The sequence below is a fragment of the Diadema antillarum genome, unplaced genomic scaffold, assembly GCF_040938485.1.
Source record: "Diadema antillarum isolate AM-2024a unplaced genomic scaffold, OU_Dant_1.0 seq00001126_RagTag, whole genome shotgun sequence".
In the NCBI taxonomy this organism is placed as follows: domain Eukaryota; kingdom Metazoa; phylum Echinodermata; class Echinoidea; order Diadematoida; family Diadematidae; genus Diadema; species Diadema antillarum.
In genome coordinates, this window is record NW_027271940.1 from 320276 (window position 1) to 348169 (window position 27894).

Genomic DNA, 27894 nt, shown 5'->3' on the forward strand with positions numbered 1-27894 from the left:
TTGCACGTGATATTTTGCAGTCCATTTTGTTATTACATTTAGAGATCTGCTGTCGAGCTCTTCAAGCGAAGGGTACTGCATTCACAGTGTACATAAAGACCAAAGCAAACAAAGTTTTGACATCACTAATGCATACATTCATATCTTGTGTTTACATGTATGTGTTATTGTGTGTGTGTGTGTGTGTGTGTGTGTGTGTGTGTGTGTGTGTGTGTGTGTTGTGTGTGTGTGTGTGCGTATTTGCATGGAGTTCAAGGTCTCACTGGTTGTTGATTCTTCGCTATGTGAAGTGTCTAAAAATGTAACTAAGAACGTTCCTGATAATCAGCTTTTTATCTGCCTTCTCACTGTCTTGGTATGCCATGACAATAACTTACAAGTAACCAGCTAGTCTGTTTCTTTTTTTTATTATTATTATTATTATTACTATTACTATCATTGCAGTTTTGCTAAATATCAAATAACGGCTTTAGCAACATGATTCATCTAGTACTAAATTGAATTTGTTAATGAGTGTGCCATACTTAGAAATTAGATGGCAAAAAAGTTTGATATACTACAAAAAAAGTAAAAATGCAGTCTCAAATTCACTTTATAATATATGCAAATATTTCAAAGTTTGTAAGGACTGAAACCCTGCCAAAAGAAAAAAGAAATACAAAGTAAGTCCTGTGTAGTTTAAGACATTCCACATTTAGTTCTGCCATGAAAAATCAGCTCTTTAAAACTCAGTTACCCGCTATAGCTGCAAACAAGTCATTCTTTTTCCCTTTAAGGCAATCAACAAAAATTTCAATAGTAAAGTTTCCCTCTAATTCCTTCGAAAAATTCAATGACACATGATTCATGATTGTGATTGACAGAAGTAAAGTTACACACAACATGCATGTTATTATATCATCAAGTGTCTTTAAGAGTGTACGCATCATAATATATAGATATATCTCATATGTTACTATTTATACTATGTACAAGAACCGTTTTCCTTTAAAAAAAAAAACAGCCATTCATACTGCACTTCTGGATGTGATAAAAATTCTATCTCTACGTGTCCCGCATCGTTGCCATCAACACGCGCACGAGCTCGAGTCTGACTGGTCCATGTCCCCGTCGATGTCAGTGCTGTTTGGCCGCAGCTTGATCGACTTGCCACGCGGCGCGTCGGGCGAGTCGTATTTGGAAGGGATCATGGGCTTGTGGTCTCTCAGTTTGTGGGCAAGGGTCATGAAGATGTTGGTGATTTTCCCCTCTTCCTCCTCGAGCTTGGCCGAGGTCTCGAAGAACGGCATGTTGTTGGCGTCGGAGAACTTCTGGGCGATGCCTGACGCCACCACCTTCCTGTCCTCCATGTCGCACTTGTTGCCGACGAGGACGCGCGGGACGTCTGGCGAGAGGGCGTGCCGGTCGCACTCGTCGATCCACGTGGGCAAGCTCTCAAAGGTGCTCATCTTGGTGACGTCGTAGACGAAGATGACGGCATGGACATTGCGGTAGTAGTGCTGCACCATGCTCTTCCTAAACCTCTCCTGCCCAGCGGTGTCCCACAATTGTAGCTGCAGGAATGAAGATAACCAAATTTACAGCAAGTTAATCACAATGCATAACACCTTCTTGTGCCATCTATCTAATAATGTACAAGTTCAAATACTGTAAAAGAAGAAACTTTCTTTGTAATTTTTCATTCGGAGCTAATTTCAAAGAAATATGCTTGTTTACCAACTTTGATGATGATAGTACATTTGTGAATGATGATGTGGTGTGTATCAAGGAACAAATGGAAGATTGTTCTCTGATCCACACAACTCTAATAGCGCTTTCAGACACACCATCATATAGTATATTCATACAATGTTTGGATACACGGTGTACTGATATGAGTTCATTCAGATGCAACACCCCGTTATCTGATAATCGTATGGAAGCATTTAGACCTAGTGCTTAAAGGGGAAGGCTAGTAACTGATCAGTGGGAATCAGTGGAAATGCTGGGAGATGATTGTTCCAATCCTTATGGGATTCATTCAAGAGTTCATTGTATATCTATTGTTGTGTGAAAATGATTTGCTTCAGAATGGTCGCATATTCAAGTAATGTGCAGTTTAATGCTTCCAGGTTAGCGTCCCTGGTCAGTGACGGGGCATTAATCTGCACATTACTTGAATATGAGACCGTTCTGAAGCAAATCATTTTCACACAACAATAGATATACAATGAACTCTTGAATGAATCCCATAAGGATTGGAACAATCATCTCCCAGCATTTCCACTGATTCCCACTGATCAGTTACTAGCCTTCCCCTTTAATAGTTGAACTTTCATGGGAAGCTCATGAATATGTACGAGTCTCTCTGTTGTGCAGTATGGTTGAGCGGGTTTTGCCCTTCATGTTTATACTTTGTGCTGGACTCAACTGTAGTAGAGGTCGGGCCCTACAATATGTAAGTGCACATTGCGAATACGCCCCACCTACTAATATACGACGAATTGATATGAGAACTTTCAGAAGCAAAAAAAAAAATTGGAAGGATATCTACGTTTATCGTATGAAACAGTGCTGAAAAATGTCTTGTAAATGTATACTGAAACAACGTATCAATATGCAGGCATTCAGATGCAAAAAAAAAAGTCTATATCCATACGTCACATATCCATAGGTCGTATATATCGAGATGAGCTCTCTCATCTAAAAGGGGGTTAGTCCATGACGATGACAGACATAATCTAGCCTTTCTTCTCTGCTCTTTCCTGAAAGCTTGAAAGATGTGGTCACTGCTTGAGGCTCCAATACATATAGCACAAAAGATCCTCAGCATGATCAACTCACTTTAACCCAAAAAGTAAACATATGAATTCATCACATGATTTCATGTCCTTTCACAACATCTCAATATGCACTGATAACTCATACACACGTATCCAGCATGCAAGTTTTCACAGGAGGCCTTTCAAGCTTGGTTACTTCTCAAAGACACTTGATACAGTCACATGGCAGACTACTCTGTAAGCTATCTAAAATTGATTTCGAGCATTCTCTCAAAGTTGAAGGAAGGACAAAGACTTATAAACCTCTGCTGAAAACAACAGCCCTTAAAATGATCCTACTTCAAGGAAATCTAACACTAACAGGGCAATAATATGAGCATCTGCAGGAAACAAAGAGAATACTGAATCTGCTGTCATGCAGAAAGAAAAAAAAAATTATATATGTACAGCTTTGTTTTTCAATTGCAGTCTTAACTCGATGACATGACCCATAAAGAATACAAAAAATGACATGGCAATCAATCTTCTTGTTTGGCCATCTCCAACTGTATTGTAAGTGCCCCAAGGCCATACATTGTATCTGAGTCTTCATCAGTTGGTTAGTCTCACAAACTCATCCTTCCCATTCTTGGATCTGATGTTTTTTTACACAACATGAAAATGATCTTGCTGCTATGTCCATCCACTGACTAAATCACAATGCACATGCTGCAAAATATTTGATCCTACCCAAAACTGTACGAAATATTGCAAGTCAATACCACTGACTTAATTCAACACATATGTGTGATTATACAAACAGGGCATTTAAAATTATTCACTTGCCAAAAACCCTGTGTTGTTCATAGGAAAAAAAAAGAAACGTGGCACATGAAATAAACTAAGATAAGATTCTTCACAAAATGACAACTGGCAACAATTGTAATTCATGTTACTTTAACCTTGACGCCAGCAAGGCAAGCAAATATTTATTACGCCACTAAATCAGTTAATGACCAAAACATATGTTATATACTGCTAAGAGCGAGCTTTTGGAATATATAACATCTATCTGTCCACCCATACAAACATACATACATGCATACACATAAAATGTGCATGTCTACAGGATATTTTACTCCGATATTCATAAAACCATATGTTTAATCATTTTTATCATGAACTTGCAATCTCAACTGGAGTATAACCCCATAACTTCTACAACCACCAAGCACACTGCCATATGTTTCGTCTCCAATCCTGTAATTGTTCAATGGCCGCTACAAATCACAGCATCCCTGACACATTCTAAATGTCACGCTTGCTGTTCTTACACCACTCGGCGCAGAATTTATAGACCGACTAATCTGTTGGAGACTGCAATCAACCCTGGAATGTTCCTCATTTTTAACGGATTAATGGAAGAGAAAACATTCTTCCACGCATGCACATAGGCCTACATGTATGTACATGTGATGTATGTATGTGTACAGGATGAATGTGTTTGTGTGTAGGTCCTATATGGTTGTATACGTACATTGTATGTATAATTTCATATGTGTATAAAATGTAAGTTTGCATCCATGGCATGCACGCATATGTATAAATGTGGGTACAATGTGATTATGTAATTATGCTTATAAGAGTGAAATGTAGTGAGAAATAATGTTCAGTTACATTTTCTTGGATGAGAAATTGCATAAAGTAAAGAGATCTCTCTGAGTTTGGACCTTAAAAGAATGCAGAACCATCTTCAGGATTCAAAATATGCACAGAGTCCTGTCATGAAGTCAATCAAATCTACAAGTTTACGTCATTAGACTAGGCATCGGGATGAGAATCAGAGATGGAGGGCACCGAAATTACCCGCGGCATCCGCGACAGATTTTACGAGGTAATACCCTGCACGCCCAACCGTCAATCAAATAGCACTTTACGCACTTTGCAGGGGTAATGATAATGGCGCCAGTTGAACACAGATAAAACAAAAAAGCAAAAATGCATTTAGAATAATCTGGTTTCCCTTCAGAAGTGTCTTGCATTCGTGCTCTATATTTTCAAGGAGAGTGTGAGGGAATTATATCTATACTTAGGACCCAGACAAAACAATTGCTGGTTATTCTTTCTGACTATCATAAAATGCAACAAATTTGCACCGTAATGATGACACTGCTGCCTTCCAAAATCACGAGTAATACTCCAGGGGAAAAAACACCCAAATAAACAAAGATATTCAAACAATAGTCACCACAAGCTAGAATGACAGTAAAACAAAATAAAAAGAGACAATTTGACCCAACAAGTCATTGAGTAATTTTGTTCCAGAAATTATCACCTTTTACCCATTAAATTGGCAACTCTAAATCAGATAATATATCCAATAAATGTTAAAAATAAAAGTTCTCAAATTTTAAATACTCAGATCTTTTCAAGGAAGGTGGCATCAAGCCACAACCATAAATACAAATTGCATGAGGCAATGATATTCTCGTCCCTCAACTCCTTCACTAGTGTGTATACAAAAACCACTATCAAACCATATTCTAAATTGGGAAATGTGGCAAATTCAGCCCCCTTACCCCTCAAAGCTAACAATACTTTGTAAATTATTAACAAAGCAGCAATCTGACAAGTGACAAGTTTATCCATCCTGATTTCATGTAAAAAGGGAAATTCAGTGTGGTGACATGTTTGGGTCAATGGGGAAACTTATGTCATAATGACATGATCGTCTTTTGTCATTATGCATACACATGCAATTTTTACTAATATTACAAATTAATGCAAACATGTGATACTCTTGTGAAAATTATCACATTTCATGTCTGATTTTTGCTAACATTTCTACCATTCTATTTTTTTTTTATTTCACGCCAATGCATGGAAAGAGGAGAACTGCACTTGAATTCCACTCTTCAAGTCTGGTTGATACCAAGAGTTAAACAAAAGCAGCCCACGCTACAAACTGAGAGATGCAACGCAGAAGCTAAATGCGCTTTAAAAGTAGATCTGCCATCTTCTACAAGGTCATGGCTTTTAAGAGAATCTGTCTTTGTCACATGATTATTACATAGCTTGTGGAACATTCCTCATTTGTTGAAAAATGGTAAATCCCTTGCTGTGTTTACAAACAACAAATCCAGGATAAAGCAAACAAAAAGCAGCAACAAACAAACAAACACACATACAAACAAACAAAGAAAGTCAATTTATGCTAAAAATCCACAGGAACACACACACACACACACTTTGATCTTTGTCCATTGGCAGCAGCCAACATCAATGTGTTCACACAAAAAAAGAAAGGAAAAAGAGAGAAATCCATATCTGAAGGCAAAAATGTTTTCCCATATCCCAAAAGGCAAATAACAGATAAGCACATTTAAAAAAATCACTACACACTCAGGAAATAAATTCCTTGGTTAAAAAAAAAAAAATCCAAGAGTAAACACATCTGTTTCTTTTTCTCAGTCCATCAAAAGCACCCCTATATGACCTTTCGTGAAAGCCTGACAAGTCTCTAAAACATGATTTCCTGAGCATGATATTTTTAGAATAACCAGAATCTAAACTCTCTGCTGACTGATGAATGATTGTCATCTTGACAGTCTACCACAGAAGTGATTAGAAGGCCAGTCCACAAAATATGCACAGCTGTGAGAAAACAAGTTTTGGTAGTACAAGATGCTGTCAAAACTGGCAAAGATAAGACTTCTGAATGCAATATAGGGTATATATCAATAGGTCATGAAAACAAGAAGTATCAAATTTCAAAATATTCACAGACGATGACATTCAGACAAAAAGGAATGCTTATCAATTCTGAATATAAGAGGTCATGTTTTCAATTTTCCAACAAATATCAAATTTCTCATTTTCAGCTCAGTCATTTTGAGTTTGCAGTTTTCCGGCGGTCAATGTCCGGAACTTTCTCGCAATGACTTAGTGGCATATGACAAACAAGTTGACAATGTCATGTGGCAAACACGTTGTAGGCCTACATACACACAACTCACACACACACACACACACACACACACACACACACACACACACAAACAAACATACATTGCACTGTAAATTGTAAACACACTTTTTTTTTCTCTCCCAGTGGACAGATGTGTGTATTAAGGGAACATAAACGACAGTGTACATAAGACATAATGAGAAAAGCTGTCATTCACCCCAGCCAGTCTCATTAAGATGGCAATATCGCCCACGGGGCTGGATTGATTAATTTGAATTGGGACAATATGCTACCATAGTAATCTAGTGTTATTCCAGAAACTATAAGCACAGTGGGAAGAAGGAAGTGGGAGAGAATAAGCACTTCTATTCTTTCTGTTTTCCCTCGTCCTGGAATCATGGAAAAATTCTATGAAACACATTTTTGTTGCCATTTGTATGGGATTCTTGCGATCAATGATCCAAATTCTTTTGCAAATATGAAATGACTAATAAGGAGGTCTGGAATGCACTCCTGGGATTCAAATTATATGATTTTATTCTCGGAAGGCAACCATTAATAGCCCATTCACATTTTGCCTGATGAGGTCATATGGTAGGGATATAAGTTAATGACAAGTTTCCTAACTTCAAACTGCAAAAATAGAAAAAAAAAGACGTAATGAATTAACCTACAATCATATGCCTTTTGAATATCAATTTATTTCTCTGACTGCTGTTATAATCTTTTATATGGAATGCAAGAGAAGGGGAAAAAAGAGTGAAAAAGTCTCCAACTGGTTTATCAAATTTTCCTTGTACTTACCTGCCTGTGGGCAGGTAGTAACCTAGGAATGTCAATACCATACATGCTTTGACTAATGAAGAAATGAATTATTATATCAAAATAGCTGTTGTAGATCTACAGCTGGATTACATTAATGTTTTTCCACAAGTAATTGATACAATGACTGTACCAGATTGTAAATTATGAAATACTGTAAAACAAGCAAATTTTGTGTGCTCAGCCTGGTAGATGATAGTGTCACATGTAACAAGTCTCAAAATTTGCGTAATTTTATTTTTGCACTAGTTTCTTGTCACATGAAATGTGCGAAAATTTTATACCAAAAAAAAAAATCCACTTTTACAGTAGGTTAACCCATGGTTTGTCACTCAAAGCCATAGTAAAAGTTAGACAAGTAGCAGCAGTGGTTTAAGTAGAAATACTTTGCATAAATATGTCTTAATATTAAAGATGATGATAATACTACATTGTACTAAAGATAATGATAATGACAAGAAACTGAAATAATTTGCCCATAGTAACCTGCTTCCACATTATACCACTGCTCTAACACAGTTGCTTGTTATTATCATAATCCCAGAGTTGCTGCTGACCGATTTTTTAACTGCGGACATTGCGGATTTGTGTAATAACACCCACATCTTTTTCCAGGATGCCGACTCCAAACTGGAAATTCCCCATGTGTAAAGGTAGAACAGTAAGTTTCCCCACTCAATCAGGTTGATTCGGGAATTCAGAAAGATCCAAGAAACATCAGATGGAAGTTTGAGGGAAATTGGACAATCCTGTCAAAAGTTATGAATTTTTAAACTTGTGCCTAATGCCATGTGCCACCCTCTTGAGTAGAACTCTTTAACAAGTCCTCATATCAGAGAAATAGTCTAAATAAATAAATAGAAAAACCAACTACACTAAAGTTAATTTTCCTCAGCCATCGACAAAGCACTTGGCTCAGCTTTTTTAGAAGGCATGGACAAAAAAAAAAAACCACACCCGAACATATCTCAGTGAAAGGTCAAAGGAATGCTCGCTTTTCAAAAAAACAAAAACAAAAACAAAAACAAAAAAAAAAGGTTTCATCAAATGTTTACTAAGCATGTCACCTACAACTTTAATTCTCTGCATTGGCTACGTATCCACAAAACATGCTTGAGGAAACTTTCCCTTTAAGTACATTCAAGCAATTATTATCCTGTCTGTGGGCAAACTAACATTTCTAATCAAAGCCAACATCTAATCCACAATAATGAGGACTGACTCCCTTGAGGAGTCTTAAAGGTGTGCCAGAAACGTACAACATTTCATCAGACGGGAAATCGGCAAATTCAAATTGAGTCGCCTGAAGCGTCATGCAAATTGTGCACAAACTTTTTTCCCCCTTCATTCCAGAGTTCATTGAACTATCGCTTTACGTAGCCCCATCCCATTATCTTCCAGCTGACAAAATTGACTTCCGATTGTAATTGCCTGCTCAACCATGAAGGCAAGATTACCTGGTACAGGTTTGTATGTATACACAGTAGCTGTCTGCAATGAATGACCTAGTCTAGGTACCACAAAGGTATTATAAAATCTAATATCACAGGACTGTTCCATTATACTGCTCAGTGTAGTCTGATGTCATTACTGAAGGGGAAAAAAAGAAAGAAAGAAAATTGAGTGATTGGACTGCCATGCATGTTTGACTGGGATGCCGCATCTTCTTACCTGATCAATGTTCAGCGTCATAAGTGTGATCCTTCATTTGCATTTTGATGAAGTTTAACGATGTTGACCTGTAACCAGGCCTGTAATGCCCTTTGCATGAAGCTCCTTGATATGATGTTCACATCGATTTTTCTATCTTTCACATCTACTCACAGTCTACTTGCACTTTTGTACATGAAATTGTGAATAGTAAATATACTTAGCAAAAGTTCAGTGACCTCTAACCTTGAAATATCTATACCTCTATTAAACCTTTGCCACTTCCTTTAAAGTTATTCAATTATTTATTTCCATTCCTATCCAGTTATATACTACCAGTGGCAACCCTCACTGAAATTATTCATGGCTGGAAACATAAAGATGGAACTGTAAATTTCAGTGACTTATGTCATGACAGTCTGAAACCAAGTGCTTCAACATCCTTTGTGGGTATCATATCAGTATCTGTAATAGTTCCATGAATTTTTTGTCTGGTTTGAAATACCCTTTCACAAATGCTGTGAGTTCAATTGTGTTCAAGAACCATGATGATATTAAAGTAGTTTTGTGGTGTGTTACCAAAATGCACATAATGATAATCTACCCTACTCTCTAAAGTCAGAATCACATATTCCTGAACAGCTATATAGCTACAATCATAATATCTCCATTCAGTTATGACATTCCAGGGCTGTGTTTTATGAAGAGTTATAAATGATTATATAGTTGATTTCTATGATAAGTCTATGGCAGCTTGTGTAGTACTAAGGAGATTTATAATCGATTATATCTTTTGATAAAATGGGGCCCAGTAATCATTTCTGCTGTTATGTAGGAGGTAACCATACTCAATTTAATACATATTTTGTAATGATGCGCCTTCGTAGCCAAATTTCCTAATTTATGAAAGGTGGCTGAAAAAGAAAACTTCCTAGGTGAGCAAAAGAGAAATGTTGGAATAAATGAATGCACGCCACTGTTCAAATGTTACGCATCTTCAAGGGTGGTTAATGTTTACACTGCGCAAAGACATTTCAGTCTGTCAAGTCAAGCTTAAATGTCAAAGAGCGCCTCGCACTAAATGCAATAGGAAGAAATTGATTATATTGAACCAATGCACGGAATGCCTGAAAGACTTTAAATGCACTGGTCAGGCCCAGTGCATTGTAGCTGAAAATGTCCCTCGAAAACTGTATAGAATACGTACGGTTAATAAAGAACTTACCTTTAATGCCAATTTATGCACATGCATAATTAAAAACAAGAACAAACATCTAGCTGTAATCCAAACACAACTAGAGATTGTAATTTGTCATCACTGACAAATTAAGGTGATCCGATCTTTTTTTTAATCAATGATTCGAGTCCTGATACTGCAAAGTCTCAGCTACAACATATTAAAATCTGAGAGAAATTCACCGGAGCATAAGTAAGATAGTGCTCGATAAAGAGAGTCATGTCAATTTTCACATCTAAAAAATTCCCTCCCATAGAGATAACACGTCATAGCAAAGATAGAAAAAGAAGTACATATGACCTTTGACCCCACTTTGCACAGACAAGATGGCATCTGAGCAAAAAGTGGTTATTTTATGAAATGATCCCTGTAACATGGTCTTTACGTGTGCAAAATATGGGAAAGATAGGACATGTATTCACCAAGATACAGGATGAAACATCTATGACCTTTGACCCTAATTTACATACCCAAGATGGCGTCTGATCAAGTAGTTGTAATTTTATGAAATAATTTTCGTGACATGAACTAAACATGTGCAAAATATTGCGGTGATAGGGGCTGTTTTTCTTGAGTAATTGCAAAGAAAGTTGCAAAAAGAAAGAAATATTTCAATACATCGAAGATAAACTTTAATTTCAACCAAGTTTTTTCACGTGATCCCGACAACGTATGAAAAAACGAAGGGCACACTTACGATAGCCCTACATCTCAGCTACAACATATTAAAATCTTAGAGAAATTCACCGAAGCATAAGTGAGCTAGTGCTCGATAAAGATAGTCATGTCAATTTTCATTTCCATAAAAATTGCACTCCCATAGAGATTACACGTAAACTGGTCAAATTTGACAAGGTTACCTTCAATCCATTTTTTCGAGGTGATGTCGTCATCAAATCAAAATTGTGTAATTATATTTATGAAAGAACATTTCATAAGCTACAACATATTGAAATTTGGGTGAAAATTGGCAAAGGATTAGTGAGATACGCTCGAGTAAACTTGAAATTTGATGACGTCATTTTGAAAATTTACTTTTTTTACTTTATTAAGAAATTTGAAATCTTTTAATCATTTTATCAGCATAGCCAGCCCATGAAATGACATGTACAACTCATCACCTTTCAGAATATGTAAAGAAAATGGGGGGTCAACGTCCATCCTGACGAGTAAAATCCGATTTAAAATTGGCGGTTTTTTGGCATAGTTGCACTGTGTATCCCCATTGACGCACGCGCGGAATTTTGAATTTGACGGGCCCGTATGACGTCATATTGAGTCGGATCGACTTGAAACTTGGTAGAAATATTCCTTGAAATTTCGGACATCCGATCCGTGTGAAAAAATTGAAAATTTCTATTTCATATTAGCTGTGCGTGCGTATATGTGCGCGCGCGTACGCGTCCGTCCAATTTTTTCAATTTTTCAAAAAATGCTCCAAATGGTCTGAAACGTATGCAAAAAAAATTTGAGCTGGATTTGAGCATACAAATTTTTCAACGCGCGCGTACGCGCGCGTTTTGAGATAAAAATGAATTTTGAGAATATGAGTAGAATGCGCTTGACTTGAAATATATGTGACGTAAATTTCATTGAAATATTCCATTCCATTAATGAGATATGCATGAAAATGTGTTTTCATATAATGACGTCATAGTGACGTCACGGTCGACTGATCACTATGATTTTACTTGCGCTGTCGTCTTTGCGACATGATACATATATGGTATAAGTCTGACATTGAGAGGCAATGCACTTTCTGAGCTAACCTCTGCACAACTTTTGAGGAGAAATAAAGAAGAAGAAGAAGAAGAAAAACAAAGAATCCGTACAGATACAGAAGGTGATCCGAGAGGATACTCGGATCACCTAACAAGGAAATTTTAAATGTTTACTGGGGGGGGGGGGGAGGAGGAGAAAATTCTCCACTTTTATGTCAGTGGAAAACCAAGGTAAGTTCATCTTCCAGACATTGTACGACTACTTGCTTTTAAATACCTACCATGAAAAATATGAAACTCTGTTTGATTTCTTGATGTGATGGCACATATGCCAAGAGCTCATCAAACTTTGCTCATAAGGCAAGGCATTGCAATATGGGGCTTTTGGTTTTGCCTATATTTTTTCTGCCTTCTGCAAATCTCCATGCCTGTTTGAAATAGCAGGATGGTGACAGAGAGAATAAAGAAGACGTTGAGGAAGATAATTCTGGAGATGGCCATGAAACTTTTGTAATATTATTAAGCAAAGAGAGAAAATAATTGTGGTTATGAGAGTAATGCTGCAAAGAGCAGCCACTGCCATTGGCATCAATAACTCACAATGTACAGTTGTTCGATGGAATGGTTCATCATAGTCTTTAGTGAAATAGTGACTATACACTGCAGGATGGTAAAAACAAAACAAAACTGAAAACAGAAAAAAAAACACAGAAAAAAAGATTTTAACATCACATTGTACTTCAGTGGAAATACAGATTCGTATCGCAGCTTTGCCATGAATATCCATAATTCATATTGTGAATCACTAAGGGAATCCTGACCTACATGATAGTGTGGGAAAAATTGATTTTTGGGTAAGTAATAGAATGTGTGTGTGTTGTAGTGAAGGTCAAAAGGTTAACATAACATTACAGCTTCAATCACACAAACAAAACTAAAGGCGTGCTCAATCAATCTCCCTTTTTTTAACTTTAGGATCCACCTGGAGAGCAGTTCACACAAATGATTGAAATGAGTCAAGTATTCCCTTTTCTGTTTTTATTACAAAATATAAACTCTGGTAGGTATGTTCAAAACAAAATATTGCACCAGTCAGAAGAGTGTAATTTGACATCGTAAAACACTCAAAATCGAGAAATGTGAAAGTTCACACGTACAACCTGTAGAATGTAAAATGTTAGATCTACAACATGTAAAATGTAGCGCCACAGAGCACAATGTACAATCAACATAAAAACGAGGACATACCAACTAAATGAAAGTCAGGGTACATGAAGTCCAGATACAAACAAGTGTTTGGCGGATTAGTGTCCACAGTCCATGGTCCATTTAACTGAGCGATTTTATCGTGCCGACTGGTGAAGGTAAGCGAATCGCTGTAGCAGAAGACCAAAATGATGAACTGGAACGGTTACAGAAAAAGGGGCTCGACGAACGGGATCCTGCGGAGCTGAGCGGACGCGATGCGATGAAGAGCTCGATGCGGGGATCGTTCGGAGACTTGATGCGACACTCCGTCGTACGGGGCTGAAGAGCCAAACGGAGGTTGAGATGGAGTGCAGCTCTCTACCAGCGCGGTGAGTCGGGCGTCGGCAGGAGGCTAAAGAAAACAGTTCGACAGGACAGTGAGTCGCCTGGAACGATGTAGATGTTGATCTAGATGCTCAGCCGGACAGCGGGTCGTCCATGGCGGGAGCGATGAATAGATGAGGTCACTCGACAATATCAAATGAAACGTGTCGGAGGACGACTAATAAAAGTTCTGTGTCGGAGGCAACAAAACTGCAAAGCTCCATCCCCGAATCTCTGGTACGGTGCACAGAGAGGACAGCGGCCGGGTAGAAACTTTAAACAGCCAGCGGGCCCATAAAAACACAGTTCTAAGGTGGAAGGTGACTCTACCGCAGGACAGATCCGGAGGTCATTCCTCAACGGGGGTTGAAGCGGGAGTGTGGATGCCGCGAAGGATCGTGTGACATCTCACACGTGCGATAGGTGACGCGGGAATAGAGGTCGCGATTGGTCAAAAGTAGCGTTAATGATACTAATTACGCACTTCATACGCACTAAAATCTAGTGATTGGATTAACACTACATCATGAATAATAAAATCTACGTAACGTGTGCTACATTATTGCGACATAACATGACAGTGAACCGGTCTGAACTAGATTGGAAGGTCAACAAACTGTACAATGGAAATTTCCACTAGCTATGTAAGGCTGGAGAATTAGTGACATTCAACAATGAAACAGTGACAAATGAAACTAGCCATTACACAGGGTTGCTACACATAAAGTAATGAGTGGCTAATCGAGCCACTACAGCAGCAATATGATAACAATACCAATATCAATAATAGTAGCAATAATACTAATTAAAATGATGGTGATGATGATAATGATAATGATAATAATAATAGAAAATAATAATAACAATAATAACAATAAAAATAACAATAACAATGATAATAAAGCTTGCAATGAAGCAAATTATGCTTTATCATCATTACCTTCAAGAGGAGAAAGAAAGCAGCAGCCCCCCTGTACATCTCACAAATGATAAGCTATGTTTTTTGTTTTGTTTTTAATAAAAAAAAGGATCACTTTCAAGGGTGAAATGAATGCTCTCCAAAATGCATCGACAGGACAGGCGTAAGTAGCCTGGGAGTGGAGGATGACTGCCAGCCCCCCCCCCCCCCCCAATCCTCCTTGGAGCAAATTGTGCTGGAATCTAATTTGTCACCTCCACACCCTCCAAGACACAGCACAGGCTGATCAAGTGAAAGAGATGCCTACCCTGTTCTCTCACTCCCATATGGAAGCAATAACTCTGCCTTATTCCTCACTGTGGCCAATAAGTCTGATAATGAGGCCTCATGATTGGTTGATTAATTGATATTTTCTGGAAGCAGCATATAAACACATAAAAAAGACCAGATATGAATGATAAGAGTGCACATTCACACTTTAGGTACTGATGATTTTTTTTTCTCAATTCTAATGCACAAAGTCACACTCTTAGCAATACACTCACATTACATCATTAGGCTGAAGGTCCATATTTTCTGGTCAATCAAAGATTTCCTCACTTAAACATCACAGAAAGAATCTATAAAATGTCACACTCTCACTAGTGAAGTATGTTTCTGCGAAGCAACTTTTACACCAAAAATCACCTGTTGCCTCTCAATCTATTTTCTGGTCCATGAAAAATTTCCTCACTTTCACACTACAGACAAAATTGATAAAATATCACACTATCACTGGTGAAGTATATAATTTCTGCGAAGCAACTTTCACAATACATCACCTGTTGCCTAAAATTCATCTTAACACGCATTTCACTCTAAATTCCATACTGAATATCTTAAACTAAATACACGTTATTACTGTCTGCGTTGACAAATCTCGTGTCACCTCTGTTGCAGAGATTGTTGGCCGATTGACGCTGAACAACGTACAGTGAAGTGTCCTCCCACACACCAGACAGAGTAAGACATCGGTGGCCTTTTTGGTTGTTGGGTCTGTTGTTTAATCAGTGTATACACAGACCCCGACCAGGGGAGTCATGTGACCCATGATTGTCAGACATAGGAAGCATGTTGTCATGGCGACAGCAGGGACCGGGAGACGGCAATTCTCTCCAGACCATGCCTCTTCAAGTCTAATCACGGAGGTTCATCGCAAGGGGTGAGCACAAGCTTTGACCAGACACATAGGAGAGTGAGAGATAGAAATATAGACAGACACACAAACAGACAGACAGACAGAGTGGAAACTAGAAATGTCGCTACAGCGACTGGTTATACCCCCACCAAACAACATTTCATAAGCTTTGGTCAAAACAACATTTCATAAGCTTTGGTCAAAAAACTGAGGAAGTAGTTAAATCCGCAAGATCTTTCCTTGATCTTCTGCCATTAATATGCAGTTACCATGGCAACGTACTTTCGGGTACTGTCGAAAAATGCGTCTTGCACATCTACAACCGAAGGCACACATCTGTACCAAGTTTCATGGAAATTGGGCAAAAACTGGGGAAGTAGTTTGCAACACAAAATTTTCCATCATTTTGGCTCATAATATGTGAGCTGTTACCATGGCAACATACTTTTTGTCACTGTCAAGAAATGTGTCATGCTGACCTATATCCTAAGACAAACATTCAATATGAATTCCATGAGAATTGGAAGAACACTGATGAAGCAGTTTTGCCATGAAGCATTTTGCCCTATATTTTACAAATAACATGCCGTTACCATGGCAACGCACTTTTTGCCACTGCGGAAATATGTGTCTTGCACATTAACATATTCAGATGAACATCTGTACCTAATTTCATAAAAATTGATCAAAAACTGTGGGAGGAGTTCGCGACGCAAGATTTGTACCCATTTTTACCCATAATATGCCGTTACCATGGCAACGTACTTTTGGGTACTGTCAAAAAATACGTCTTGCACATCTACAACCCAAGGCACACATCTGTGCCAAGTTTTATGGGAATCGGCTGAAAACTGAGGAAGTAGTTCGCGACGCAAGATTTGCAACGGACCGACCGCCCGACCGCCCGACCGACCGCCCGACCGACCGCCCGACCGCCCGACCGCCCGCCCGACCGCCCGACCGACCGCCCGACCGCCCGATTGACCGTCCGCTGATTCCTATATACCCCCTTCAAACTTCGTTTGGCGGGGGTATAAAAAAGGAGCACACAAATTTTCACCACCCCCTTAAAAAAAAACAAAAAACAATCTCGGCCTGTTACAGTGGGTTAAAGTACATTCTACAATTGTTTTCCAGAATGCAACTTGTCTATATCAAAACAAAACTTTAAGAGCATGAAGGTACACTTGAGTTGAAAATAATTTGGTACAGATGGATCTACTTTCCTTTTTAAACAAAAACAAAAAAGGTGTCAGGTGAAGATTATTGTATGCTGTGTACAGGGCGTTGCAGAATGGATGGGGTGTATGTTTGAGCTCACTCCTTCCTGATGAATACCAGCAATGTCTTTGCAATATGCACGATTCTTTAACACATCATTATAGATCTACCTAAAACGAGCTCCTCGTCCCTGCGCTTTCTCACGCCATGCATATTTCACGAGATGCTAACTCCGGCAGTATCGTCGAGTGCGAGGCATAGGAGATATGCAGAGATTTCACTTGTGGGGGGAGGGGGGGGGGTAAGGGTGAGGGGGCTGGGGAAGCACAGTCACTTCGAAGGCAGAAGAATGACCAACTTAACACATGGATGAGGCAGCTCACTTTACACAAGCAGAGTCAAGAGTATAAAGGCACCTGTACAAGAGAGCGTTAGGTACCGTGTGTGTGTGACCTTCAATGTCTATCTAGATGGAAACAGCATACACAAAAAATTCTACAAGTGAATTAAAAACAAAATGCAAAATTAAAAAGCTAATTAGTCAATTTCAAAAATTTTTACTAAATGGTCAAAGCTAAAGAGAATTAATCACTATTTTGACATTGTACACATTGTCGAAAGTCCATGGCAAGGAAAGGCTTACAGAAAAATAATCTTCTGTATAAAGACAGCAAGATTAAGTCTGCTACTACTTTTATTCCTTTCAACTGACTTTACTTTCTTCAGGAAATACATTTCATAATTATGACATTCAATGCACGTCACCTCCCTTTTTTTTCATGAATGTGCATAAAGTTTGAATAAACTTTTGTGGATGCAATGCTTTTCCTTATCTACATTAATCCAAAATAGGATGGGGGGGGGGGGAGGAATTCCCCGTAAGTGCACATGGCCAAGGCTGTAATACCCCAAGGATGCATTTATGCGTTCCAGGGAAGGCATACTTCAGAATTTGCCATGAAACGTGAACGGCACATGAATTATTCGAGCGACATATAATGCGCCGCCGAATACGCACGTGAGATTGCTCCGACCAGGAGAGCTGGCACTCCCATGTGACTTGCGGTGCACACCTATAAAGCTCCTTCATGTCTGAGTTCAAGGCCTCTGGCCTACCATGAAAATGACCGAGACTGCATTGAAGCTCCTGCCTCAGAGCATACATGACAGGTGCTGCACTCAATTTGCATTCATTCCTGGGCTCCACCAAGATATATCCTGACACTGGATATCTTGCAGATCTCCATCTTGCGTACATGTCACCATACATCAATTTGGTCATACAGGTAACCTTAAAGGGGAAGGCTAGTAACTGATCAGTGGGAATCAGTGGAAATGCTGGGAGATGATTGTTCCAATCCTTATGGGATTCATTCAAGAGTTCATTGTATATCTATTGTTGTGTGAAAATGATTTGCTTCAGAATGGTCTCATATTCAAGTAATGTGCAGTTTAATGCTTCCAGGTTAGCGTCCCTGGTCAGTGACGGAGCATTAATCTGCACATTACTTGAATATGAGACCGTTCTGCAGCAAATCATTTTCACACAACAATAGATATACAATGAACTCTTGAATGAATCCCATAAGGATTGGAACAATCATCTCCCAGCATTTCCACTGATTCCCACTGATCAGTTACTAGCCTTCCCCTTTAATGCTATCAAAGTTTTCTTATTCCTTTTTTTTTTCTTACTTTGAGGTGATGTCTGAGCACAGACAAAAAGTTTAACAGCATTAAACTTAAAAGTCCTCAAGCAGGTGTATGTCACAGAAATGAGACAATAATTTTCATCGGTTTTAGGTCACTAGTCATGAAGCGAATTTATTCCTCTTTTTTACATGACACATGCATATGGCATGACCTTTGACCTCAGTCAAGGTACACGCTTGTGCCTTATAAAATCCAAGGAGCTCGCATGACACAAATCATAATGCTTTTATGACATATTTCATCAATATGATTATGATTAACTTAATGCCATACTCAATTCTACACTCAATACTGCACTCAAAATACTGCTAAAGAGTATCATTCTATATAAGCTGCATACAAACATTCTGTGCAGCCAGCGCTAGACCACAAACCATATCAATTGCAGTTTACTGAACATGAGCAGCTTGACAATATTCCTACAGCCCCGTCAAATAAGGCACGAACATGTACAGCAAACATTTGACCCAGCATGGGCCATTTCATTGGAATAGCGGGAAAAGAGTATCCCCCCCCCCCCCACACGTTATAAAATGTAATATTTGTAATACGTGCTTGGACAGAGATTTCTCAGACAGGGCAGAAGGACACAAATTTATGTTAATGACCCTACTGCCACACGCTGCAAAATTAATGGCCTACAAAATGCCTGTGCACTATCAGCATCATACCATCTTTGGAAGAACAGTTGATTTTATTCCATGTTGTGTAACTGATTGAATGATCATATGGGATTTGAAAATTTTTTCTACCATTGATTTTTTTCCCACTGGCTGAGCAAGAGCTACAGTCATATCAAACATCTGAGACACAAAATAATAAATAGATACAACATACAAATACAAATGCACCCACATACACATCTGCATGATACGATGATGTTATAAGATATTGTAAGCCTATATCTACCCAAGTACACACTTTTCACACTAGTGTGCTTGTCTCAGGTATAGGTATATTACCCCTGCTGTGGACCCCAGGAATGATTATGTGTAAGAAACTGTCGACCTCATGCCCTTCTTTACACCTGATTTCATGCATTCATGCCTCGAACCATCTCATATCCCCTCCCAATGAGGGATTCATTTCACATGCATTTCTTCCTATTCTACTCTTTGTCCAACTGATCCACAGTCCAACACACCCATTCAGGAGCTGGGGACATCTACAGGGAGTATAGCAACTCTTTTTACCAACCAGGTAGCTGGAATCCTAGCAGTGACAGGACACCTGAAATGAAGACATTTTAACCCTTTTAAGACACTATGTCTAACTGCCAGAGATAAAACCTGTGCTAGCAGTGCTTCAAGGGTTAATTGATGTACACCCCTGGGGCAGATCCAGGAATTCTGTAAAGGGGGGGGGGGGGCGCAACTAATATTTCTAGTGCCACTTCCAGGTTTCATTACATTTTTTCTTTTGTTTTTCTTTTGTTTTTAACGAAAAATAAAGGGGTGGCGTGCGCCGGTTGCGCCCCCCTCTGGATCCGCCACTGCACCCATTGACACACACATAAACATATTGATCTCTGAGGGCAGGAGTAGGCAGGGATTCCTGTCCTGGGCAGCTGTTAAGAGAAAACCTACATCATTCTAGAATTATGCTATAATACACAGAAAGAAATTAAACAAACATAAAAGCGAAAGCTTTCTTACAATCAAATACAATAAAGGAAAGTAATGGAATAAAAAAAAAAAATCATATGTTTTCATGAAATCGTAGTCACATGCAAGTAAGAATAGTTAGCACAGTCATCAACTCACAAGTCCCCAATACACATGCACACACATATTTCTGTCTTTTGAAATGAAGTCAAAGAATTGTTCATTATACAGCTGATCAGCTGAATGCCACAATGATGATTTTGTAAGGTACAGGGGCTGTTCTTGTTTAAAGGGAAATTTATTCCACGTACAAGGCTAAGTATGAAGAAAATTTGGATGAAAAAATAATTATATTTTCATTTTTAACAAATATATTGAATTTGACTTGCCTCTTTCAAAAGACAGGGGAATGTTACTGTCAATATATTCCACAACAAGTTGAAAGAGTGTATAATTATGTTTCATACACACACACAAATGAAATTTCACTGAATTCTTCCTATATTTTCTTTTTACTGTTGATCTATTGTGACATCACAAAGTGTTGCAATCTTCTTATCCATTGATGACGACACACAGATTTCTGCAAAACTTTAAAAATTCATAACTTTTGAACAGATTGTCTGATTTTCCTCAAACTACATTAATGTGTACTACCATTTTCCGTATTCATTGAATCCACAAGTTTATTTGAGGTAAACTCTCCCTTTAACCCGCCGAGGACGGGTCCTGAGTATACTCGGGCAAGCGTCTATGGGAAATGCGTGTTGTAGCAAAATCAAACCGTCCTCAATGGGTTAAAGTATCAACAAAAAGCCTGATTTCTATAATGTATATGTAAATTTACAACCTAGTAACCCAGATATTTGGTAATATCATTGCTTCATCTATTTGCATCGTTCATATACATTGTTGTGACTTATATAACTTTTTTTTAATAGAAACATAATCAAACTTTGTGTAAAGATGCCACTACTTTCTCATGTTTTATCTCAATTAAACCATTCTATAGTAACAATTGATTAAACTCCATTTACAAAGGCCAACTTGAATATGAATGTGGAATAACACTTTAATAGTCATGTGTTGATTTCTCCTCTTGAAAGTCTCTTAATATTTTTAGACTTCTTAAGCACTTAGTCATTCAAATTTCTGTTGTTATTTTTTTTTCTGGTTGATAATCACATCTCCACAGCCCATATCTAAACTGCTGCCTAATAAAAACTCACCTACTTGAAACCCTTAACCATTCACAACTTAAAAAATTGATATTGTGTTTGTTTCATGATGTAATCCAATCAAGCTTAGCTACTACATACCGCATGCACTCGTACAAACTTTACATTGTGCCACAGAGCATAACTGCCGAAAGTGATGCATTGCCAATCTAAAGGGCTTTTTACACTTGTAAAATTTTGCTTAGCCCCGGACCAACGGTGGGGCTAAGGGGGGGCCTTAGCCCCACCGTTGGTACGGGACTATCCTTAGCCCACTTTCTGTTTACACTCGTTTTTGCCAAAGTGGGCTAGCCCCACCGATAGTACGGTACTATCTGGCCCTGCAAAATAGCAGGGGTTAGCACCGCAATTGCGGTGCCAAGCAAGTGAGTGTAAACAGAACGAAAAAATAATCCTGGGCTAAGCGACGGAGACGAAGTCCGACCCTCACTGGCCAATCAGAAACGAGGTAATCAAGTGCTGCCGGTGCGTGCGTGTACGTGTACAGTACACAGCGTAATTATGAATATTCATGTGGTTTGGAAAGTCCGGGGCTAAGAAATACGAGTGTAAAAAGGTCAGTTTTCTCCTTAGCCCCGGACAAGAGATAGTACGGGACTAATTGGCGAGTGTAAAAAGCTGAAAAAATTGGTACGGGACTAACGATAGTCCTGGGTCAGAGAAAGTACGGGGTTAAGAAACACAAGTGTAAAAAGCCCTTACATGTACTTCCTAATAAATCTCTATCAAATTGCCCACTGAAACTGTACACTGTCCTAAGAAACTAAAAATAAAGAAATAATATCAACTACTAAAGTTTTGTGGCAGCTCCTGTACAAATCTGATATAACATGCAGACAGACGGAAGGACAGAAGGACGGGCCAACAGACAACCCTGAAAACATAATGCCTCCAGTGACACTTTGTGGAGGAGGCACAAAAATTGAAGGGCTTTTTACACTTGCAAATTTTTGCTTAGTCCCGTACCAACGGTAGGGCTAAGGGGGGGGGGGGGGGGGGCCTTAGCCCCACCGTTGGTACCGGACTTTCCTTAGCCCACTTTCTGTTTACACTTGCTTGGCGAAAGTGGGCTAGCCCCACCGATAATCCCGTACTATCAGGCCCTGCAAAATAGCAGGGTTAGCACCGCAATTGCGGTGCCAAGTAAACGAGTGTAAACAAAACGAAAAAATAATCCGGGGCTAAGCGACGGAGACGAAGTCCGACCTCCCACTGACCAATCAGAAACGAGGTAATCAAGTGCTGCCGGTGCGTGCGTGTACTTGTACAGTGCGCAGCGTAATCATGAATATTCATGTGGTTTCGAAAGTATGGGGCTACAAAATATGAGTGTAAAAAGGTCAGTTTTCTCCTTAGCCCAGGACAAGAGCTTAGTATGGGATTTATTGGCGAGTGTAAAAAGCTGAAAAAATTGGTACAGGACTAAAGATAGTCCTGGGTCACAGAAAGTACGGGGTTAAGAAACACAAGTGTAAAAAGGGCTAGAGAGATATTGAGAGAGTGCAGGAAGGGAGGAGCAGGAAGCAGACGAGAAGGAAGCAGATGAAGATTGAAATGGCAGAAGAGAGAAAGACTGTGATAGCAAGAGGGAGAAGGAAGAAGAGAACAGAATAATGAGAGACAATTCTACAATTAAGATAGAAAGATATGTTTAGGAATCAGATCTATATAGCATTTTGATTTGTTCATGAATGTATGTTAGTTTACTGTAAAACATGATAATTCGCGGCACGAAATTTTCGCGAATTGGAGCCGACGGCCTTTTTCGTGGCAAGAAATTTTCGCGAATTGCCACTTGCGTTCAATGCATATAGTGTAGATAAGAAATTTCGCATGCATTTAAATTTTGCGAATCTTGGCGCTCGCGAAATTTGCGAAATTAAAATGCACGCGAACATTCCTCGTCTTACAGTACTTCTTTGTGGTGATGTATCTGTAATGGCTGAGTATATATCCTCCTATTATGAAAACATAATTATATTCAGGTTCTACGCTGTAAGATCTTTTTACGATACTGTGAAACAAGTCTGTCATGAATTTTGTCTGCCCATATAACTATTAGCAATATCATCACCAATGACCCTCAGCATTTTATCTCTTATTACAACTTTGATAAAAATCAGTAACATACTTAAGACTGCAAGAGAAATAGTCCTCTGAAGTTCACTGATCACTGAGGGATTTCTTGAAAGTCATTTTCCACCTTATTCTGTGTTTCAGTCATTCACTGGCATAAAAAACTTTGAGTAAACACATACTTCTAGACCCAGAGTCCCCTTTAATGTTTGTCATCAAGGGATTCAATGATGCAAAAACATAGTTTTGACTCAGACGTATTCACATACATGAAGTTCTTGGGCAGAAATTGCCAACATCTAAACTGGTCAAATGCCTAATTGCCTAATCTGAATATCCCTGTCCACTCCGTGGCATACTGCATACAAAATTTTCTTGCACACACATACACACACAAACACACACACACACACACTCAAACAGTCTCTCTTCCAAGTACGGATACTTATGTGGTATACAGAATTAGGCAATACATTAGTCTCCAGTCCATTGTAGACTCTGTTTACATATACATGTAGTTCAAGTCAGTGAATTCCATTGCAAAACATGTCTCAACAGCGTAGACATTCCACATGATTGTTATAACCGGCAGTATTTGGTCTTCCATTCAAAATGTTCTGATTTATAAGCTTGCACTGTGGTAGTCTTCAAACAAGATCTTTGTCATTCTGAAGAATTGTACACTATCACGCTGTTTATCTCTTTGTGTCAACAAAAAGTCCATCATCTATTCAATATTTGTATGTGGCATCAAAGGCCAATCCACTTCAATATCTAATGGCATGCCTAAATTAAAGGCAGCGTAGATAAACATACAAAATGAATCATTATCTAACATGCCAAAATTAGATTTGAGCATTTTGCACTTTCATTGGACATTTGAGACTGATAAGACACCTTTTCTTTGGAAAGAATTACAGACAGTCATGCCTTAATTACATACAATTTTAGTACTGGCAAAAAAAAAAATAGTTAAAAATTACAAAAACTTAAATACCCTGATATTGACTAATACCTCCAATGCTGATTTTACAATTTTTGATATATACATGTTAAGAATCTGTCAGATAAACAATAACAAGCAGTAAAAAAAAATGAAATATGAAATAAAATTCAAATATTTCAATATTCAATTGATACCATTGCAACAATTAAAACAATCAATCAATCAATCAATCCATCAATCAATCAATCAATCAATCAATCAAATACAGTATCAATCTTTATAAGTTTCTGCCCAAGTTGCTCATACTACTTTAACAACAGGTTGTTTGAGCTGTGGCAAATTCTCAGAAAAAAAAAAACACACAACCATAATGACTTCTGTATGATAATGCCCTAAAAGCAAACAACAATTGACATTCTGCCACCTGATATAAGGCATTCACTGTTTGAATTCCCCATATAACATGAATTTCACAAACATGACATTAACATTACCCTGGAAGAAGAGGTGATCATGCTTGAAACTCAACAATTCAAATGACTGTTAAAAGATTTTCAGATTCATAAAGAGGAAGAACAATTCTCATAAATGGATACACAATGAGTTGTGCATGATAAAATTGTGTATGCCAGTAAAAGCAAAACAACAATTAACTTTTTTTCATCTGATGTACAGCATTTAAGAAATGCTTTAGTTTCACATATACACTGTAACATGGATTTCACCATTATGGAATAAACATTACCCTGGGGGAAAAAAAATGTGTACATCCTGCAGTCTCAACAATTCAAACAACTGCTCAAATATTTTCAGAGTCACAGTGAGAAAAAAAGTACATTATGTACATAACTATATATTGAAACAAATTCCTGTTGCTTAGCGACGGGCTAGACTTGATCAGTCACAGCCAATCGTGAAATATTTGCTGGCAAATATCATATTCCAGTCATTGAATCTGTCAAATGCAGTTTCCACCTTATGGTGATGTAAGTTTTCTGGTGATCTAATCTATTTCTTGCATTAACATTGCTCCAACTATTCACACACACATACACACATACACACACACACACACACACACACACACACACACACACACACACACACGCATATACCCGCAACCTCCAGGAAACCTGACCAGGGCTGAGTTGCATGTTTGATGAAAAAAAAAATGAAGAAAAAAACAAAAACAAATGCACACAATGAGCAAATGCACTGAGCTACAATAACCTGACAAAAGGATTCACTTACTGTAAAAGTGGACATTTTTGCAGTGTGGAAATTTTTCACACATTTCACGCTACCAGAAACTAGCGCAAAAGTACAAATGCAAATATTTTTGCATGTTATATGTACCGCTGAGTAATTGATGTCCCGATCCCGCAGAATTAAAAACATGCAAAATTCATCTTATGCGGCAAAGTACAAAAACAAATTACTTGTGCAACAATATCAATTTTCACAGAACTAGATCTTACTCCTGTAAATTATTCTCCATAGGCATACTTACGTTAAAACAAAAATAAAAGAAATCACATGAAATGCAAGAAAGATTCAGTGTTTTACATGTTTCATGTCTAAGCAAACTTATTTCACTCCAGTCCTGAAATTAGCAAAGAAGAGATTTTCAGCTCAAACCCTGCCAAGAAGTCCTCAAAGAAAGACTAAAAGTTTACCAAGAGCTGTACAATTTCATGTGTTTTCTCAATCTACGCTGAAACAATTAAAGTCCCTCTTTATTTAAAAGAAAGTGAGTCCAGCCTCCAAACAAGGTGTACTTTGTTGATGGATTATCCCTCATCAGCCACATTTAATTGATTTTGAATAGGGTGTGTGTACTATTTCTTTCTTTCTTTTTCAAGATTCATTTTGGTATATTAGTACAAAAAAAAAAGTGAAGAGGCTGTTTATGGGACGAACAGAGAGAGAGAGAAAGGGGTGATAAAAGCATAAAGAGGGAAACAAAAACAAATAGAGGGAGAGAGAAACATATAGGGGAGAGAAAGGGAGGGAGAGAGGGGAGAGAGAGTGCTACTTTAAACGGTCTTCCTAAAAATGTTAACAACGGTTTACTTTACCCATCAATCATTATGTGATATGTTTCTTGTTGGTTGGGTATTCTCTCAAACACGGGCCCTGTCGTCCATTATTGAAAGTGACCATGATAATGAGCACATCACCGCTGCACTAGCAAATTACACAGCTTTGGCCGATGGTCGCAACAGCCTCGCAGTGCACTGTAGTATAATTACATCTTCCTCTATTTAATCACGTTTATTGCAAATAAGCATCAATAGTGTACTCTACCTGCCATTGCTCTCATTCATTTTGACACTAGATAACTTTTTAAGCATTTCATTTTGCCTGCAGTATGGCAAACCTCGTTTATATCCATATATGTATTGTTATTCAGGGTTTCACATGCAAATATTACAAACAATCATCATCTACCTATGATATTGATTGCTATATCATACATATGGTAGCCTTGGTTCCATATAGACTCGTTAGTCTTTGTGTCACAAGACCCTTCTTTTAAAGATCTTTCGCTATCAACTCACACATTAAAAACTTCAATTTTGCATCAAAAAAGGCTAATGCAATGCATACCTTTTCACACAGGGACACAGAATACTGTAAAACCAGAAATTTTTGCATGCATGAAACTTTCACAAATTTTGCAAGGAGCCTGAAAAGCTGAAAACATTAAAATGTTCACAAAAAGTGTTTGTCTACAAATTGCATTGGATGCCTGTGGCAATTCACAAAAGTTTCATGCTGCGAAAAGGCCATCAATTCCAATTTGCGAAAATTTCAAGCAGCAAATGTTTCTGGTTTTAGAGCATGGCAGAGGAGATGCAGGGGTAGATGAAGACAGATTGCTTTTGTTCATATTTGTCCACATGAATTACGTGGAATGAGTATCTAGATAGAAACAATTTATTTGGGGTGAAGTGAGCTAGATTACCTCTGGCAAACATAAATTACCAGTCTCCTAGATACTTGATTAGACTACGAATGAATCTATCACAGACTCTCAGAAATATGGAATTTGTAAGCTCATTTAAGTTTACAATTAAATGGGGTCGTTCACACATGCATATGTCGCACAAACAACACGTTGCAACTTTACATCACAAAAGTTATCGATCTCAATTGTCCTCGCCTAATTGTTGAGAAACATGTTGCTTCTCTTCGCTGCCCCTCCCCCTCCACTTCCACCTGCTGCCTTAATGGGGTTAACCTCTTGGAAAGAGTTGTTCTGAATGATGAAATAAAACTTTCTTTCC

At 38.3% G+C, this 27894-nt stretch overlaps 1 protein-coding gene across 1 annotated transcript in view; it reads right to left on the bottom strand.

Annotated features, from left to right (window-relative positions):
• Positions 1 to 1025: 1025 nt before the first annotated feature.
• Positions 1026 to 27894, bottom strand: part of LOC139743997 (putative Ras-related protein Rab-33) — a 59365-nt gene continuing 32496 nt past the window's right edge. The window contains exon 2 of the mRNA XM_071654465.1: positions 1026 to 1553. Within this exon, the coding sequence (XP_071510566.1) occupies positions 1068 to 1553 (486 nt within the window). The 3' untranslated portion in view covers positions 1026 to 1067. The remainder of the gene's footprint in view (positions 1554 to 27894) is intronic.